The sequence below is a fragment of the Gadus chalcogrammus genome, chromosome 2 (genome assembly GCF_026213295.1).
Source record: "Gadus chalcogrammus isolate NIFS_2021 chromosome 2, NIFS_Gcha_1.0, whole genome shotgun sequence".
Lineage (NCBI taxonomy): Eukaryota > Metazoa > Chordata > Actinopteri > Gadiformes > Gadidae > Gadus > Gadus chalcogrammus.
In genome coordinates this window covers 7,381,193-7,400,105 of record NC_079413.1, presented here as the reverse complement: position 1 = coordinate 7,400,105, position 18,913 = coordinate 7,381,193, and the positions used below count along the sequence as shown (strand labels likewise).

The window sequence follows — 18,913 nt, the reverse complement described above, 5'->3', positions numbered from 1 at the left end:
TTGGCATACTTTGTGAGTCTCTGTTGGAGGTGAGCTCTCAGTTAGAGTACCACAGGGCTTTGCGAGGATGTTAAAGTGTCACAAAGTTCTGCTTTACGGCGCCGTAAAGAATACTTTACAGGGCCGGTCTCGTAGTCACTGTTGTGTCCCTTTAATATCATTGGGTCGATAAAATACACATGACTTAATCTAATCCGTTTCCTTTACATTCTGCAATAGACTCCCTTTAACTAGAGAATTCGATGTAAGCGTGACAATCATTGTATGAAAAGGAACAAAGGGCGATATTTTTTCCAGCGGTATTCTGTGGTGTTCCAGGTCTACAGCTCGAAGCGTTCAGCTTCTCTTTCTGTGATTGTTTCTGAACTCCGGGTGGCAAGGTGATTAAATCCTACTTTTCTTTTTCCACACCATGATTCTTTCTTGCTGTGATCGAGAAGAAATGACAGGAAAATATGGCGGACATTGTTGTGATTTTCAAATTGTGATCAAGTCAAAAGACAGGAGGAGGGCAAAAAAAAGGGACTTATGACTTACAAAACAAAAGGCAATAAAGAGTGAATAGAATGAGGTCCATTTGTGGCTGTGGGGCGACCATTTATCCTGGGCAGCTGAAATGCCCTCTGTGCGGTTTCATAATGCTTCACAATCCACGGTGCCTTTTCCATGCCTGGAAACAATGTTGGGCGACTCAAAAGACCTCAACGACGCCTGACAGAAATCTCCATTTATAAAATGAACATGTCACTTTGACTGGCAAAAGAAAGGGAGAAATACTCGACAATAAAAAAAAGTTAAGTTTGAAAAAAAAACAGTAGTTCAACTTCTTTGCACAATAACAAGGGAGAGGTTGTGGTACTGATTAGTCTTTTATCAGCATGAAAATATGTCTGCATTATATAATAAGAATACATTTATATTTACATGCATGCTAATTGAAACCGAGCAAAAAAAAGTATAATGGTAGATGAAATGAAAAGATATAGCTTCTTCCCGTTAACATGCAACTAGGCATGCAAATTGTGTTTAAGACAGGGCCTACTGCCATGTTTCTTAATGTCTTCAAGTCAGAATCAGTATCTAAAATATTCATATTCTGTTTTCCTCTCATTAGAAATAACTTGTCTATCCTGCCAACCTCTCTTTTATGCTATGAAAGATAGAAGGAATTCATCTAAAATGAATGTGAAATGTGTGCACTGATCTGCATCACTTCTCACTATCTCTCGTACAACAATATAGCGCATTGTTATTCAGTGATTTCAATATTCAAATCTGGGAGCATGTTCCTGAGTTCAGAAGATCACATGAGAAGGTAAAGTGTGAAATGCTTGTCAAAAGCATTATAAAAAAAGACATCTAGAACCAAATAGAAAGCAAATACAAATAAGCAATGAATAAATACAATTATATCTCTCATTACCTTTTTCTTAGGTTAAATGACCCTTTATGTTATTTATATAGTATGCAGTGGTCCCATCTGTTGGGAATTGCACATCTTAAAAATAACATCAAACTTCAACCCTATAACAACTATGGCAAATTAAACTATATGTTAAAGTCATGTTGTGAGTTTCCTTATGCTGGCGTCGCTTCATTGCTTTACTAATTATCATGGCACATTAATTTTCCAAAGCCTCTGGCGTTTGTTAGATTTACCCAAGGTACACTGTACGTGCCCAGTCCTAGGGAGGAAAAAAAGGAAAGAAAGTAGGAGGTGTGTTGGAAAACAGATTTAAGAGAAAGCAACTTGCCAAGAGCATAGATGCAGACAGAGAGAAGGAGAGAGAGAGAGAGAGAGAGAGAGAGAGAGAGAGAGAGAGAAAGAAAGAAAGAAGAAAGAAAGAAAGAAAGAAAGAAAGAAAGAAAGAAAGAAAGAAAGAAAGAAAGAAAGAAAGAAAGAAAGAAAGAAAGAAAGAAAGAAAGAAAGAAAGAAAGAAAGAAAGAAAGAAAGAAAGAAAGAAAGAAAGAAAGAAAGAAAGAGGGGAGGGAGGGAGGGAGGGAGGGAGTGAGCATGAGGGGATTGCTTCATTTGTATTCCGCAGATTGCATCAGAAATTTAGAAACTGTTAATTGGAGACAATGTGGTATGAGGCTGATACGGGCTGACATGTGACCACCATAATGCTATTACACGCGCATTCCTTATTACAATATGCTAATTGTGACAAGGAGATGCCAAACACAATTCATATAAATACATAATAGGTATTCATGATTGAAAAGAAAAAAAATATCTTGAAAAAATGTAATATTTGATCCTTCAAACAAATAAGGACGGGGATGTCGGGGAGGATGGTCCAGGGGGCGGGGGCGGGGGTGGGGGCGCCATCAGCCACATCAAAGGACATTCTTTCCCCGCGTATCAAACAGCGGACATGTTAACAAAAGTCCTCATTTATTAGCGATACCCAGCCCCAGCCAGAGGAGCCACAGTGTGACGTTGATTAGCAGGCTTGCATGAAATAAGCGGGAGGAAAACCCAACCCAATCCTTAATTCAAAACCTTCCTTAATTCATTCATTCGGTTCGGTTCTGCAGATTTACACAACCTCCACTTGAGGGGAATTTTGCCCAGATTTTTTGAAAAGGCGGGGTGGGCTGGGGTTAATCTCTCGTTCAATCACAAAAGGGGGAACCTGGATCTTTACACAGATGGCCAGTGTCACTCGGTCTGATCAAGGGGGTCTGCGGCTATAAATTGAATTACATAAACCCATTAGTTACAGCAGCTACCTTGTCACCTCAGCCAACATGTGCTTTCATGGTAAGTTGTCCGTTGGACAGGGCTTAAAGGTGCAGTAGGTAAGATTTAAGAGCTATTATTTGAGTGTAATGTGTTAGAAATACCATTGCCATCTGTCAGCTATTAGTGAGTGAAATGCGCTGTGAGAATATCCCTTTCAAGTTTACTGCGCCTGCCTCTGAATGGGACAATTTAGATTTTAGACCCATGCTGGCTCACTTCTGACCAATCAGGGCCTGTCTTGCCTGACTGGTTTGGGGAATCCATCTTGTTTGTCAATCACAGGTGCCTGAAATGCAACACTTGCTCATTGGCAGAGAAACATAAAACTGCCTCTCGTTTGTTCATTTCTACTCTCTATTCTGCTCTCTGTATCTTACCTACAGAAGCTTTAAGCATGTGAAGGCAAACATGACCTTGAGCCAAACAAATAAATTAGTCCTTGTTAATTACTGTCTGGGAGTGATTTAAACATGTGTGAGTGCAAATGGGTCGGGCTTGTACAGGTGTGGGGGAGGGCAAATGTGGGCCCCTTAATGAATATTAATTCACAATACTTAGAATTCCCCCTTCTCCTGACTTGTAGACATGAACCAAACGAAAAATATGATTGCTGAGACACCACTGACAAAATGTATGGAATAATAGATTATTATTCCATACATTATTATTATATGCAACTAAATATGCTTTAACACACAGAATGAAGCCTAAACAAAAGGGCCTCGAATCCATAACAAGTGTTTCCTGCGACATACAAAGTAACATACTAAGTAATTTAAAATGGATTTCAAGTATGTATAGATTATTAAGATATCTGCTCCATAGACCGTAATAAAAATATAAAATATAAAATATGTCAAGGTAACTACCCTTTATTTCATCCTTTGGATATAATTCACTGGATGCTGATTTGTGTTTGAACAAGTGACTTTGTGTGTGTGTGTGTGTGTGCGTGTGCGTGTGCGTGTGCGTGTGTGTGTGTGTGTGTGCACGCCTTGAAAGCATTCCACCAAACGCACCAGAGACAGAGTCCCTCAGGTAAGAGCTGTCTAGAGGTGGCCTCATTACGGAGACAGAACACGTCAACCTGTCTCCTTAAATCGCTAACGCCAATAATCCAAATTATCCCGCAAAAACAATGACCTCCTGATACACCAATTAGCAATTAGCATAATCCCTAAATGCACTCCTTTGCATTTCATTGCCCTAATCCTCGTCCCATGGGAGTTTAACAAATCCCCACAGCTTGTATAAATTTACTTGCAGCACACCAGAAGCGTTGAGAGAGAGTATCATGGTACGCGGCAAATTAATAAACATCCCTCAGACATCTGATATCAACGCGACATACGGGATATGACATATTTTTCAGGGAAATCAAGTGCTTTCCAAATTAAGATTTCCTCCTTGAAATCTCAATCGAAACCATGGCAACCGACAACTTCCCAAATCGTATGTAATAACCGCGTGTACACGGCTAATACTCTTGCTCGTACATTGTTTCACGCCGTACTAAAATTTATTCCAAACCCACCCAACCCCACGGTAGTGGTTTCATGGGAAAGAAAGCTGCATGAATACATAAATAAGCACCATAAAGCGATGGGAGGAACTTCAAAGGCTACGGGATCATCACACAGCAAAACCCGGCTTCTGCTAGCCCCCGTCAATGTGTTTGTCTTTGTTTGTGACAGTGACTCAAGGGTGTAAACAGAGGAATTAGCTCACACCTCCGGAGCTTCAGCGACGCATCACGCTCGCCGTAATTGAATTAAGTTAGTCAGGCTGTTGTTGAACTGTTTGGACACCGTTGGAAAAACAACGATCGTGTTTGCTCGGATATTCCTACACTTTTTTTGAGTCTATGCAAAATAAATACCCCCCAAAAACTAAAAAAAATCTACAAGCGCAACATTGCAAAGGCGATTGTCGCTGCGGAGAAATGGCTATTTATACATTTGTCCTGGATGGGTGTAAAACCTTCTGGCACAATGCAAAGGACACTTAGGCTGTAGGATAATATGGGTATAGCAAAGCAAGTCCATGGTTATGAGCATGGGCGCCAAATGCCCATCGGTGAGCTACTGTACATGGGCGCAGACAAAGCTGGGACATGTTCTCTGCGTACTATCATAGCTTCATTGCCATTCCTGTAAAGGTTCCTCTCGTACTAAACAATTGCTCTATTCTGCGTTTTGTTTCCTTCGGGTGTCACAGGAGAGCATCCCTCCCAACTGATAAGGAGCATACATAGCATTCGCTCCTCCAGGAGATGTGAAAAGAAAATTGGAATCTTGACAAGTATGATTGACATGCTTACTTTTTTTTTTCCCCACCAAAGGAAGTTCTATTTGCAGGAGATTTAAAGATGTGCTGTAAACCAGCATTTCCGCCGAATGGATTCATTGTTCCTTCTGACTAGGAGCTCGTCGCCAAGGCAATTCCGTTGCACGTAAATAATCCCGTCGGGAGATCGGAATCCCTTTAAGCTTAAAACCACTGTGGCTTTACCTTATTTTTGGGTCCAAAAAATAAATAATTTAGCAGGCTTTGCGCTATATCTGTCACTTTCAGACAATCCATCTATGTCACGCTATAAAAACACGAACCTAGTCACCTAGTCTTTACTGACAATGGTGAGATCACTGCTTTGATTTTCTATTACTGCCTTTTTCCCTTGCATGCTTTTCTTGGGACAGACAGAAAAATAAAGTGACAGCGAGATTTGATGACAAACGATACCCAGGAGGAAAAGTATGATCGTGAAGAATAGAGTGAATTAATTTCCCGTCCTAAGTAAAATAGACTCAACTTGGATGCCACTAAACCCAACAGGGCAGCTAAAACAAAATCTGAAGAGGATAGGGGAATAGGATGATATTTAACTGTGCCAAAGGCAGGGGAAAGCCGAGTCAGAATGAGATGTATTGAGTACAGTAGGGTATATATACTTATACAATGACTTTGTCCTGATATGCTTCGCAAGGACGAAACACAGATTGAATGCACAAGACTAAACAAGACAGTGCACACCAACCCACACAACAAGGCTGCGGTCCATCTTGAAATAGACTGTATTTACACAATCAATTAATAAATTAATGAATCCTTATTACAATGTCATGCATTGGTGAGCCATCCCTCAAAGGATTATAAGTGGCCATTTTGCTTTGAAATCAAACGCAAAGTACAATGCTGTACATTATTGCTATATTAAGGTCAGCAAACATTGGCTATACTTAGATATAGCTTGTTACACAACACAGATACATTCATAAATGTAGGCCTTGAAACCATTGACAAAAAATGGGCCTCTGAGGTTTTTCTGTCCACACACATCATGCAGCGGACGGGGACAGAAACGACACCTAGCCCCACAGGAAGTTGAAGTGACAGGGACAATCGCATCGATTCCACCGTGAGGTATTCCAGGTGGATCACCGAAGCTCCAGATTTTCCAAAATCCTGTGATATTATTCCAAGGGAACAACGAGAACCACTGCGCGGACGGGATTCCGGTGGCTCCACGGATGGGGGAGGGGTTTCCCTTTAATTGCAGCGGAGGTCAAACGTGTGAGGGGTTCGAGTGTGACAGCAGAAGGCGGCAGAGTGTTGTGCGTTCTCAGGCTGTGCGCTCCTCTATGGGTGCATCAGGGGACCGACCCGCTGTGGGTTTGACAGCCCAGATTGACCCTGGTGGTGATTTTAACCTTAGAAAAAGCACAGGCAGACCCCACAAATCAGTTGTGACCAGGTGTGTGGGGCGGAATAGGAGACTTGTTTTTTGGGAGTAGGGGAGAATAAGTGCTTGGGTTTTCTTTTTTTTTGCGGTTATTAATGTTTTCCACTTGCTGTTCCTCTCGTGTTGAGGGCTGTTCAATCGCACCACAATATAAAATGTTTGTATCTGCTTGACTTGAGGAGGGCTGTTATTAAGTGTAGTACTCGGATGATCTCAAAAACAAAGTAAAAAAAAGATATTGCTTTACTTTATTAGTCGCCTGTGCTTTGTCAAGCACATGAGTCACTTGTTTGTCCTAGCCCATTTTTGTTTGATAGGATATCCGCATTACCGCGTTAATGTTGATCATTTCCTAATAGGAAACCATTTTCATACCTATGTAGCACATTCGTGTCATCATACCTTTTTGGCAATCTCTGCGATGCACAATGCCATCCCGCGAAACCAAGAGATCTACTTCAGCAGATAATAAATATAACCTCCAAAACACACTCTACATCCATGAAATGCTGTCCACCATTGAAGTGGGGGAATGGACGTTGCTGCAGTATACAAAACTGAAGGAGGGTATTCACTTCACATGCACCCGTTGTTGCTGTTGTTGTTGTTGCTGCTGCTAATTAAAAAGTTGAATTCCACCAGCACCACTGCATTGGCATCAGCATACTCAGAGGTGCGTCCTTGCGAGTATTGGCGCCATCTTATCAGCCGTCGGCAGAACCAGCCATGGCCTGTGAAGACACACGAGGGGGGGTGGAGAAGGGGCGTGCGAAGGCTCCAAGGCCCAGCTGGAGGATATAGTATGGAGGAAGGAGGGCGGGCGGCTCTGCTACTGTCCAGGGATCTGGGCCCGTTCCTCCTCCCTTTGCTAGCACCCCCAAACACGTGCAGCCTTTGGTTTTATGTGGAGCCACATGAAGTTTCTTGGAGTGTCTGCAAGCAAGGGATGAGCTGCCTGGGTTTAGAGTACGGCATTGCTGTAGCGCACGATCTGGGATCTGTTTAGGGTCGTCCATGGAAAGAGCTCGGGTACGACGAGGTTTGTGCTTGGGTACATGCCGTACCGTACCGATAACGTAGCGTACCGTAGCGTAGCGTACTTCGCCCACAAGGGGTCTGTGGGCCAAGGCTGACTAGGATGTATTGTCATGAATGGCAATTTCTGATTTCTAAAAAAGACAAAATAAACCCACAAGGATATTCCTTGTGGAAGCCTCTCTTTGTGCGGCGCAAATTAAATGTCATCATTTTGTGTCATGAAAATAAACAGATACAAAATAAGGAGTGAGATCTCATCATTGTGTTGTGACCTTGGTGGGATATGGAACTTTTGTATTGGCTTCGAAAACGGCTGCGCTTCTATTGATTATAATACTCTGGCTCACAAAAAGAAGGGGGAAGATCCTTGAACGCCGTTGAAGGCCGATATTCATTTGACATCTTTTTCGAAGGCCGGCGTTTTGAGAAGGTAAAATGGGGGAAAAAGGCTGGCTGGTTTTAAAATAGTAAGTAGGTGGTACAGTGGGAGTGTGCAGGCGGAACGAGTGACACTAATCATAACTTTTTCAATAGAATTGTATTCAGGAGCACACTTATTATCCGGTGCTTTTTTTTGTGTGAACTGATGTAGACTTGCCTATGAGCGACAGAGCGGTGCTACAAAAGATGCACACTCGCATCACACTTGCTATTATTACATTCAAGGCTGATTGGAAAATATAACGGTGTATATAATGGTAGAATGATGACTCTGAATTCACTGGGATGATACATGTTTTAGTAAATAGGGAAAACCAATGGGGAGGGAACAAGGGGAGGAAATTCCTAAAGGGATTAAATGTGAAACGGGGTTGCATCAGAGATATTTTAATACCTTGGTTCTTTGATGAATCCGTGTGAAACTGAATTAGGATTATCGATTTTGGATATGGCCATTTAAATGGAGCATGGACACTGCATTGTGCTAACGGTGAGATATTTGAGTCTTCGTATAGTCCTGCTATTGAACTCTTCGGCATGAATAAGCACATTTCAGTGAGAATTTCCCCCCACTATTTATTTTTGCATTTCCTACCTTAGAGTGAGCCCTATCCCAATGTATGATAATTAACATTGCTGCTCCCCATTGGCACCATTAAATGTGGGTTACTACTTTCCCCTAAAATGGGGTTAGGCACGCTTTTGCTGTCTTTTTTCATTAAATATCTTTCTGTTATTCTCGTACTCTGTCATGTATTTCATCCTTTGCCCCCCTTTTTTGGTTACTGGTAGTTTGGGTAGCCTAAGGCTACTTTAAATGATTCATGGTGATAGTTATTTCAAGAGACTCGTGGGTCGATGTGTGTGAATTGTTAAGTCTTTCTTTAAGTTAAGTATTGCAGTATGTTAATGCCCTGACAACGAAGCGTAGATTAGTAACCCTGCTACCTGCCACCTTACCATTCTAATAATTCACCTTTACTGTAAATACGATGTGAACAATTTACTGAATGTAACCGTTCTTTGAGTGAAATATGTAGCACATTTGTGTCATCTTCTTGTATGTTGTTCAGCATGAGGTCTCTTCACTCGATTGCTTTGTGCCGAGGCTACTCAAGCTCTTTTCCTGATCGTGTTTAAGAAGAAACACAATGATGGGACTTATAATGACTTCATTAGACTTCATTAGTGTGCATGCCTCTACATTTAGAAAACAGGGGAATTGAAACCCTCTGCAGTAATGATCCTGTGTTTTGGTGAAACACAGGAATCCGATGACAATGCAGCGCAGAATTTTAATGAGCCCGTAGATAAGCATCTCGTCGCAGCTTGCGGTGTTGTTGTTTTTTTTCCGCCTGAATTAGAATAAGATGGAATATTGCATATCAATTTGTTGTTGTTTTTTTATGGCAGCATATTTTATAAATATACACCAGAGTTGTTTAAGCACATTTGTGGTTCTTTTTGGTCTGCATTGTTAAAGTGATTGTATGAAAAAAAAATAAGGCTCACGGCCATGTAAGATATAATTCATGATTTCTCTTTCCATTTTGTCGTATCCACATCAGTCATTAAATCTATTTATTTCAGCCACGCGAGGAATCGATCCTCTCCTCTGAAGTCTGCAGCGAGTCTCTGTTTGCAGAACAACACACCATAATCAGTGATGCATTCACAAGCCCTACAGTATGTGCAAAAAAACAAAAACAATACTTTATCCCTTTATCAGACATAATTGCATGGGGGCGACAAAAAACAAGTTCCATAACAAAACACCCACTCCTGGTCGATGTGGGCCGGCCACTAGACCTGATGCTTTCCAACTGAAGGGCGCAGGTTCAAGTGCCCAACCCCGGCCCCTAGTGTCAGACTGCATCTACCCTGCAGTCCCAAGTGCCCTTGAGCAATCGGCCATACCGTCCTATGAGCTCCATGAGAGCCGTCCCCATCATTGACCCTACGCTGCCACCTCCCTCACGCAACGAAAAAGAAAAACATGGCATGTTTCTTAACTGGGAGCCGGATATCATTCGTCTATTTATTTGTAGTAACGAAGCGATGGGACCGGTGTTTTGTACCCCCAAGGGATTAAAGTGTTTCTGAAAGAAAATGTATTTCTGTTTCACTATCAAAGTACCAGAGCAAGACGAACGTTAGTATAAACCACAGGCAAACAAACTGGATTCAATTATATAACTACCATTTCACATAAAGGCTTTTGTTTAAGCTTTGGTTTGCTTGTGCGTGTGTCTGTTTGGTTTTGTTTGTGTTTTAATTCCCCTTTTATGACCTGTGACATTGCATACCAAGGGAGTAAATAATGGTTGTTCCAAAAAGAATATGCTGAGCAGTGTAACTTAGATGTGAGCGTCTGCACACTTTACGTCATCCTTATACCACTGATGATATATGAGCTGCAGGTCCTTTGTGTCTAGCTTCAAGCTTCCCAGTACCCAGGTCCGCAGGGCCACGGGTCGGCCGTTCTGTTTGCTGCTACTCAGCGCGTCCTTGGGAAAAGGCAAATGGAAGGAAGTTCAGTGGTTCTTTATCGATTGGTTCAGTGGTTGCATATGCAGCAACACTACCCGCTTTCCCTGCACGTGTTAACCAATGCTACTAGGAATATATCACCCAACATTACAGGATAATTTAGTGGTCTAGGGTGTTTTTGACTCAGAGCGGCAAAAGGTTACGAGTTTGAACCCCGGTGTCTGCCGTCTTCCTACAGGTGTCCTTGAGCTGGAGGTCGAACCCCATACCTGCTCCATACTGACAAGTCGCTAAATCAGTGGGAGTCACTTTGGAGAAGAGCGTCTGCTGAATGACTCAATGCTGGAGCGCTTTAGACTGCAGTTTTTGCACACCGAATTCGCGTTCACAAAATGCAGATTGAGAAACGCCAATTTCAATGTCAGAGAGTCCAGTAAGTACTGCCAAACCGTAGTGAGTGGAGTGGTAAATGACATCTGCACAGTTTGTATCTGCACAAATTGTATGGAGACATAGGGAAGTGGCCGCAGGCAGCAGTGTTGGATAATGCACTATGTATATAAATGCCTCTCACCTCCGGCTCTGTATAATCAGATCAATATGAACACATACATGTTAAACAAAGTGGCTATAAAATCTGACCAGAATAATGATGTTTTGTGATTCCACCAAGACATAAGAACAAGTATTCAAAGTAGAATTGTACCACAGCTTAATCTGGTTGTTTGATGTTATTAATTAAAAAAGACAATACCAATAGGTGCTTCGAACATCTGTTTCATTTTTATATTATTACGACTATTAGATTGACTATAGTCTTATCGAAAGCTTTTGACACTAATACTTGACTCCTGAATGATTCAGGTCAATAGAAAGAAAAAGAAACAGAGAGAAAGTTAGGAGCATACCGGTGTGATGGTCTGCTACTACCCTAGCCACAGCGTCATCTTCCTCCCATCTCATTACATCAGAGGTCCCGTTGATCAGAAACAATGTCAAAATGATTATGATCATTATTATCGCCATTATCCTCATTGGTTTCTTTCACGTGCAGGATTTCGGCGCACATTACCGGTAAAATGAACAGAGGAAATGAACAGAGGCAGAGGTAATAGAGTACGCAGAGCACAACACCAACACAAAAACACTGTGAAGTCAAATGGGCAACATTAAAACACATAGTCCAACGCTTAACGTCAACACGCGAGCATCTGTTCCAAACATTTTGTTGCTGCCTCAAAACTCACAGTAACTCACGCGTTTGAAAGTAACAGTACTGCATGTGTTGCACTTCTGCCTGTTCTCTCTGGACTGTCTCTCAGGCAACAAAGATTAACAGCGAGTAGTGGCCCGGAGTCTGTCCAAACACAGCATGGTGCAAAAAGGTGTAGTGTTGCCAAACGGATTTCATCATTCTTCATGCACACACTCGCACACAGACATTATACATAGTGCGATGCCACTTAAAAACAATAAAGACTATATATGAAGGACACTTAAGGGATTAGCCCGGGCCTATAGTGGTAAAACACACTGAAATAATGTAAAATAAGAGTAATTTATGGAAGCCTGTTGTCTCAACCTCTAATGAGTGCAGTGCAAGTGTGATTAAAGAATCCTTCTCAGCACGGTAACACTAACAAAAGGTGTCCAACACACCCGCTCACGCGCGCGCGCGTGTGTGTGTGTGTGTGTGTGTGTGTGTGTGTGTGTGTGTGTGTGTGTGTGTGTGTGTGTGTGTGTGTGTGTGTGTGTGTGTGTGTGTGTGTGTGTGTGTGTGTGTGTGTGTGTGTGTGTGTGTGTTTGCATCTGTAGTGGATGTCTTCGATTCGTGTAGTGTACATTGAGACAGATTCTTGAGTCACACTTCAGCAGCACACACGCATACGTGTGTGTGTGTGTGTGTGTGTGTGTGTGTGTGTGTGTGTGTGTGTGTGTGTGTGTGTGTGTGTGTGTGTGTGTGTGTGTGTGTGTGTGTGTGTGTGTGTGTGCTACGTAAGTGTGATTGAAGAATCCGCACAGGCACATACGTATGTGTGTGTGTATGTGTGCGTGTGTGTGTGTGTGTGTGTGTGTGTGTGTGTGTGTGTGTGTGCGTGTGTGTGTGGTGTGTGCCTGTGCGTGCTCTGCGATGAAGGCAGATGCTGCTCAGCACAAACACCGTCTGTAGCAAATGTGGGTTGTATGGAGAGCCATACGTTGAGCGTTATCGACTGCCCTTCCCATTAACAGATTTCCATCGAGCTTCACAATTGCCTCCCAATCTTTATTTTAGATGTCTTTTTTTTTTTTTTTAAAAGAGCCACTTCTTGCACTGAGATTGAACCCTAGTAGGGGTCCAACACCACCACCCCCCCAACCGCACCCCGCTAGCCAACACACACTAACATAAACACAAGGTTGTACACATAGGGGATACAAAGACAGGCCGTATAGTATACTGAGATGTTAAGGTCTGCGTACAAACACATGTTTGTCGCTGATAGGATCAATATCTACCATTCCGTGGCTCACAGTCGAATTAGGATACACAGTTAATGTCGGGCAACACCCAATTCATCGCTTACAGGTACTCATGCCTTTCTTAACCTTAAACAAACTAGATATATGAATGTTTTTGATGTGGGTGAGATTCTTAACTTTTAAGACTAAAACAATAAAAGATAACTTTGAAATTCCATTGGTTGGCCCGAAAATAGGGGGAGGAGTGAGCCTTGATCACACTTTACTTTAGATAACTACATGTACACTGTTGTTGTTTGTGATCATTTTTATTAGGGTTCAGACCCAAGGACAGGGCAGGCCAAGGGTGCTCTATGCATTGTGTGGCTGTGACGGCAATATGTTGGGAAAATAGTAACGCCAGTTTAATCTAATCTAATTAGCGATTAAATTAATTAGTGGGGAAATTATTCTCCATCACAGTGACTCTTTATCATGCAATGTGTGTGTGTGTGTGTGTGTGTGTGTGTGTGTGTGTGTGTGTGTGTGTGTGTGTGTGTGTGTGTGTGTGCATGTATGTGTGTGTGTGTGTGTGTGTGTGTGTGTGTGTGTGTGTGTGTGTGTGTGTGTGTGTGTGTGTGTGTGTGTGTGTGTGTGCTTGTGTGTTTGTGTGTGTTCCAGCTTGTGTGTGCGTATAGGTGTGATTTTTGGCGAGAAAGGAAAAATGAACAAATAAGGAGTTTTTGTTCCTTACAACATCTTAATAAGTACTGTTGTCATATTGAAACTCTATCATCATTTCAATCAAGTCTTTGTGTTCTATGTTTTGTGATAGGAACCCTATTGACATCTTGGGCTTCACAATACAGTTTTTTTAAGATAACAGGGTATAGGCCTACTTTGAAATTCAGTGATGATGATCCATGATGATTATGAGAAAAGCAGAACCACCACAACAACAACAACCACCACCACCACAAGAAGCAGCACCTCAGGTGGAACCACTCATCCCTCTCTCACCTGTACCAATCCAGACCCTTCTCGTAGTTCCTGTCGAAGAAATGCGGTTCGTTCCCGACGGCCCTGACGTCCGGGTGCACTCGCAAAGCTTCAAGCAGGGCTCTAGTTCCTCCTTTTTTTACCCCAATTATAATGGCCTGGGGAAGTTTCTTCTCCCCGTAATCCGAGGTGGTGCAGTTCACCCGGAGGTCGCTGTCCGTGGGGCTGAAGTCCTGATGCTCCTTCTCCGCGGCGCCGGTGCGATCCGCAAACGCGGACGATCTAGTCGGGGACGACGACAGGTCAGTCCTAATCCACTCCTCTGTCCTTTGTTCCGTCTCCACATCTTCGGGGTCCGGGATCGTGGTCGTTTTCCCGGGGGCAAGTCGCCCCTCGTCGGCCAAACCCTCCTCGGCGGTGTGGCCCTGGAAGGAAGTGGAGTAAAGTTTTTCCCTCAGCGTCACAAAAGTTGTCTCATCGGTCACGAGTCTCCCCGGATACCCGTAGTTCTCTTGCAGGGGGAACTGCAGCGAGTTGTAGCAGCTCATCAAGCTGTAGAACAAGTAGGTGACGGACAGGGAGAGGGTGAACATGAATAAGATTTTCCGGGGCACTTTAGAGGTGAATACCGAAGTGCTGGACCAAAATGCCATCTCTGATAGCAGTGATCCTCTCAGAGAAGTGGCCAGACATGTTTCCACCCCAAGTCTTGCATGGACAAGCAACACAACAATAATCTGGTCACAATCACCGCGGCTTATACCGGAGACTAAAAAACGCGGTAAAGCCGGACCACAGCAACCCTCCCGCCGGATCGCATATTTATGAGCCGGAGTCGAAAAAAAAAGAGATAGATCGTTAAAATTCCAAAAGAATATCGTGTGCCTTTCCTTGGGGGGAGGGGGGTGGAGAGTATTGATTTCTTTAGCCAAGGCTGACAGACTATGTCACAATTTATTGGACTGAACTTGCAGATTCTTGATGCTGGGTCTTGGCGTCCTTCCAAACGAGACCTCGGTTGTTTTGAACTGCACGGAGTGTGATGATGGGCAGAAGTGTTGGTATCGCATAGTAGAGGAAGGAAGGGAGGAAGGAAGGGAGGAAGGCAGAAAAGGCGAGCAGGAGCGCGCACAGCCTCGGTCCTCGCAGCGCTATCCAAACCCCCCGGTGCTGGGAGTGCGTTCAGGAGCGCCGATGAGACAAGAAGAAATCCATCGGATCTCCAAAAAAGAGCAAAAGAGACGCGTGGTGTTCAATATCCGGTACTCTCTCCAAATATCCCTTTATATAAATGTATATATAGGTCTTTATAAACTGTCCTTAAAAAGTCCACAGCCCCTGTTTTGAACGTGTTGTCCTCTTCATTCCCACTCACACACTCAGTGTGTTGAGACTGGGAGATGTGCGCATCGACCGTGTGAGCTCATCTGAACAGAGGCAGCACTATACAGCCACACAGCTCAACTAAAGTGTACACCCTCCTTTTCTTCCTCCCGAACCCATACACAAGTAGGCTTTAATAAACGTCATATGTCACACAGTGGATTATTACCAGACATCATGTCATCTCTTTTCTCACACACGCACGCACGCACACACGCACGCACACACACACACACACACACACACACACACACACACACACACACACACACACACGCACACGCACACGCACGTCACAGACCCACACACACACACACACACGCACACACACACACACACACACACACACACACACACACACACACACACACACACACACACACACACACACACACACACACACACACAAATCACCAATGGCTAGGCTAATTGTGTGTTCTGAATCATGCATAATTTTTTTCTCTTCGCAATGATATATATTGCAAAATATGTGGAAGAATATTTGTGATAGAGTTTATTTTTCCAACACGAAGCTCATGCCTGCACCCTACTGGTTTTCTGCGATGCATTACTAAAGTTAATCTAGAAGAGATCGGGGCAGCAATTAAGGCTGATATGAACCGTGTGCTTAGAATGTGAAATGGGGCTAACGTGCAAATTGGGTTGCATGTTGCATCCTCCGGAAAATATTACAAAAAACGAAATGCCATAGTGAATAAACACTATTTCCTTTTGTGTTTCAATTAATAAAAATAATTAATAATAATAATAGATGTATTACAAACACATGTATTTTATATCGCTCTTTCAAAATACTCATTCACAGCAAGAAATAAAATCACATAATGAAACATTCTGAAATAGCAGCCTAGATCTCGTTTCGAATAAAAGAGGAGGAGGGGTGGGGTGGAAGAGGGGGGAGGGGGGGCGCTGTCGCCCCAGGTTCAGTGTTTGGGCATGGGTGGAGGTGGGGGTGGGGGGCTTGGAGGTTTGCATCAGCATATCGGAGGGCTCGGCTCGGCTGGGTACACGACGGTGGAAGAGATCACGGAGGTAGGAAGGTGGCAGGTTATGGAGAGCTTGCTAGGTAGGAAGCATATCTCTATTTGTAGTCAGAAGTTCGTTTTATAGATTTTTTTAAACACGCAGACTCAATAATTTGACAATGCACCTATATATCATCTGTAGGCTCGAATAAGTTAAGGCTTGATCCTGTAGCTACTGAGGTGTGGACTCACGGCCAAACGGTGATGGGTTTGATTCCCTTGTCCAGATACCAGTACTTGCACAAGATGTCTAACCCTCCTTCATGACATGTAACTCAGTTCAATGTACACAATGACCCTTTCGATTAAAGTGTCTGCTAAGTGACCACATAGTTTATAATATAGGCCTGTATGCATTTAAATATAGGCTACCTGGTGTGGTTCTAAGTGAAATGAAGCGGAAAACGGTTTCCTAGTTTGCCATTCCACCTGTGGCATTCAATATGTCTTATTACGTTGTTGTTTTTTTAGCGACACACATCGTACACCACATGACACACAATATGTAATCCTGCTTTTTCACAGTGAGTCACTGGACCCAAAAAAGCGATAAGCTATACTATCCACATTGTGACTGTGTAAAAAAAATGGCTTCATCTTATAAAACATAATTACAGAGGCCTAAGTGGAATCCTTTTTTTATCACACACATTTAGCATTTAGCATTTTCCACAGCATGGTCCCAAACAGTGGTAGAAAAAAGAAAAACATACCATTCATTTTGCACTTATGCAGGTCATACTGAATTTTCATTTATTATGACGTGGTATTATGGTTGCTTTATTTCAAACTGCATATAAGGAGCCTATATTGAGATGAGAGTTAGAAACGTGTTTGATGAGTCGATTAAATAATAAGATAGTTTTTGTCCCTGTGCACATTCCCTCCAACCAAAGTTGCATCCTCATATCCCCTCTGCCGTTGATCAACAGTCCAACCCTTTCACAACGCTCCTTTTCCATTCCTCTTATAGATGATGTATCTTACATAATTAAATCGAAACCAAGCTTGGCAAAAGGAGACGGTAAAAAAAATCAGACCGACCATAAAACAACAATATGTGTGGGAGGAGGAATATCTGGCCCAAAGTAAGTCAATGCAAACGCAGGCACTACAACAGGGTGCTGTGGGTGTGAGTGGGCCCCCCTGAAGAGAGCCCCCCTACGAGAGCTCGTTGAAATAGGTACATTCGGGAGAGAATGGTCACTCCAAGGACCAGAGTACTCTCTGAACAACCATGGCTGTTTGAAAAAAGGCTTGAAAACATTGTGAGAAAGTCCGGGAACGTGCACACACAAAGACGCTACTTCTGTCACAGGGTTGCTGCGCTCGTATGCTCTCTGCAAAAAATAGCTGAAAAGATTATCCAGGAGCTTGTAGTGAAGGAAAAACTGAGGAATAAGTATAGACAATCAGCACACTCAAGTGGTTGTTGGTATTTCGACCTGGCTTTTATCGAAAGCGACTGAATTCAGATATAGGTTGTTAAAGATCAGGCTCACCTAGCTTAAGGGTGCCCACAGGTTAAGCTTTGTACATTGGGCATCGAACCCTGGGATCCTCACTGTCCTGCCTAGAGTGTAGGAAAGGGAACGTTTATTCCACAGAAAGAAATCCACCTATTTGTTGTATAATGCAAGTGCTGAGGCAGTTTCGCAACCAACACTTAAAGTTTCACTTGAGATTGGTTTTAAGCACATCTCTTCAAACGTCCATATTGAAGTCAGACTTCATTTTGCACAGAATCGCCTAATTGCAGTATTTTGGAGATAATTAGTTTAGTGTGTTTCCTCTGAGGCACTACAAATTGCCTCCAACTGCCAAAAATGAGAGGCGTAGTAAAATGCATCAACTTTAACTGCGTTTTCGTTCGGGAGAAGTGGCCAAGGATTAGAGGTTGTTCAAGGTCAATTGTGGATGAGTACTAACTAAAGTATTGATTGCTTCATTTCAGCTTTGAGGTTTTCCATTTCACTTTATTACTGTTATCCTGAGAGTTATGTTGATAGGAATATGCAGTGTCTTGCCTCCTAGAATTCAGACCTTTTTTCAATGGGAAACGTGGAGGAAGAATGAGGTTTGGGGAGTTGTTACGAAAAAGGTTAAGACAAAACCCTCAACGGTCTCTTATACTGGTAAGCATCACACTCTTGTGTGTACCGTGTATTGTGATCTTTGCAAATGTTAATGAAATGGATACAAAGACAGTGAGTATGCCTCTTGCCGTACATTCCTATTCAAATAAATGAGAAATGCAAAGCTGGCACTTTTCCTTTTTGCAACAGATGGGTGTGACCCAGCGGTGTGAATTAAGATCAGTTACATTTTATATGAAACAGTTAACACCTGAGATATACTACCTCATCTCCACTAACATTTAAGTGTCTGTCTCAGGACCCACACGGCAGTACATGCCAGAATTTACCACCATTTGTTGTGTAGTTGGCAGCCTAGCATACTAAAACACATTATTTTATTCACCCTTCAGCCCAAATAGAACTCTCTTCCCCTGTCTTCATTGACGGTATGTATAGCAGAGTCACGTCGGTGTCTGTATCACTATGCCAAGCTTTGTTTTCACTT

The 18,913-nt window shown here is 42.8% G+C and overlaps 1 protein-coding gene across 1 annotated transcript in view; it reads right to left on the bottom strand.

Annotated features, from left to right (window-relative positions):
- Positions 1 to 14,924, bottom strand: part of hs3st4 (heparan sulfate (glucosamine) 3-O-sulfotransferase 4) — a 49,850-nt gene extending 34,926 nt beyond the window's left edge. The window contains exon 1 of the mRNA XM_056578470.1: positions 13,923 to 14,924. Within this exon, the coding sequence (XP_056434445.1) occupies positions 13,923 to 14,554 (632 nt within the window). The 5' untranslated portion in view covers positions 14,555 to 14,924. The remainder of the gene's footprint in view (positions 1 to 13,922) is intronic.
- Between the last annotated feature and the right edge of the window lie 3,989 nt (positions 14,925 to 18,913).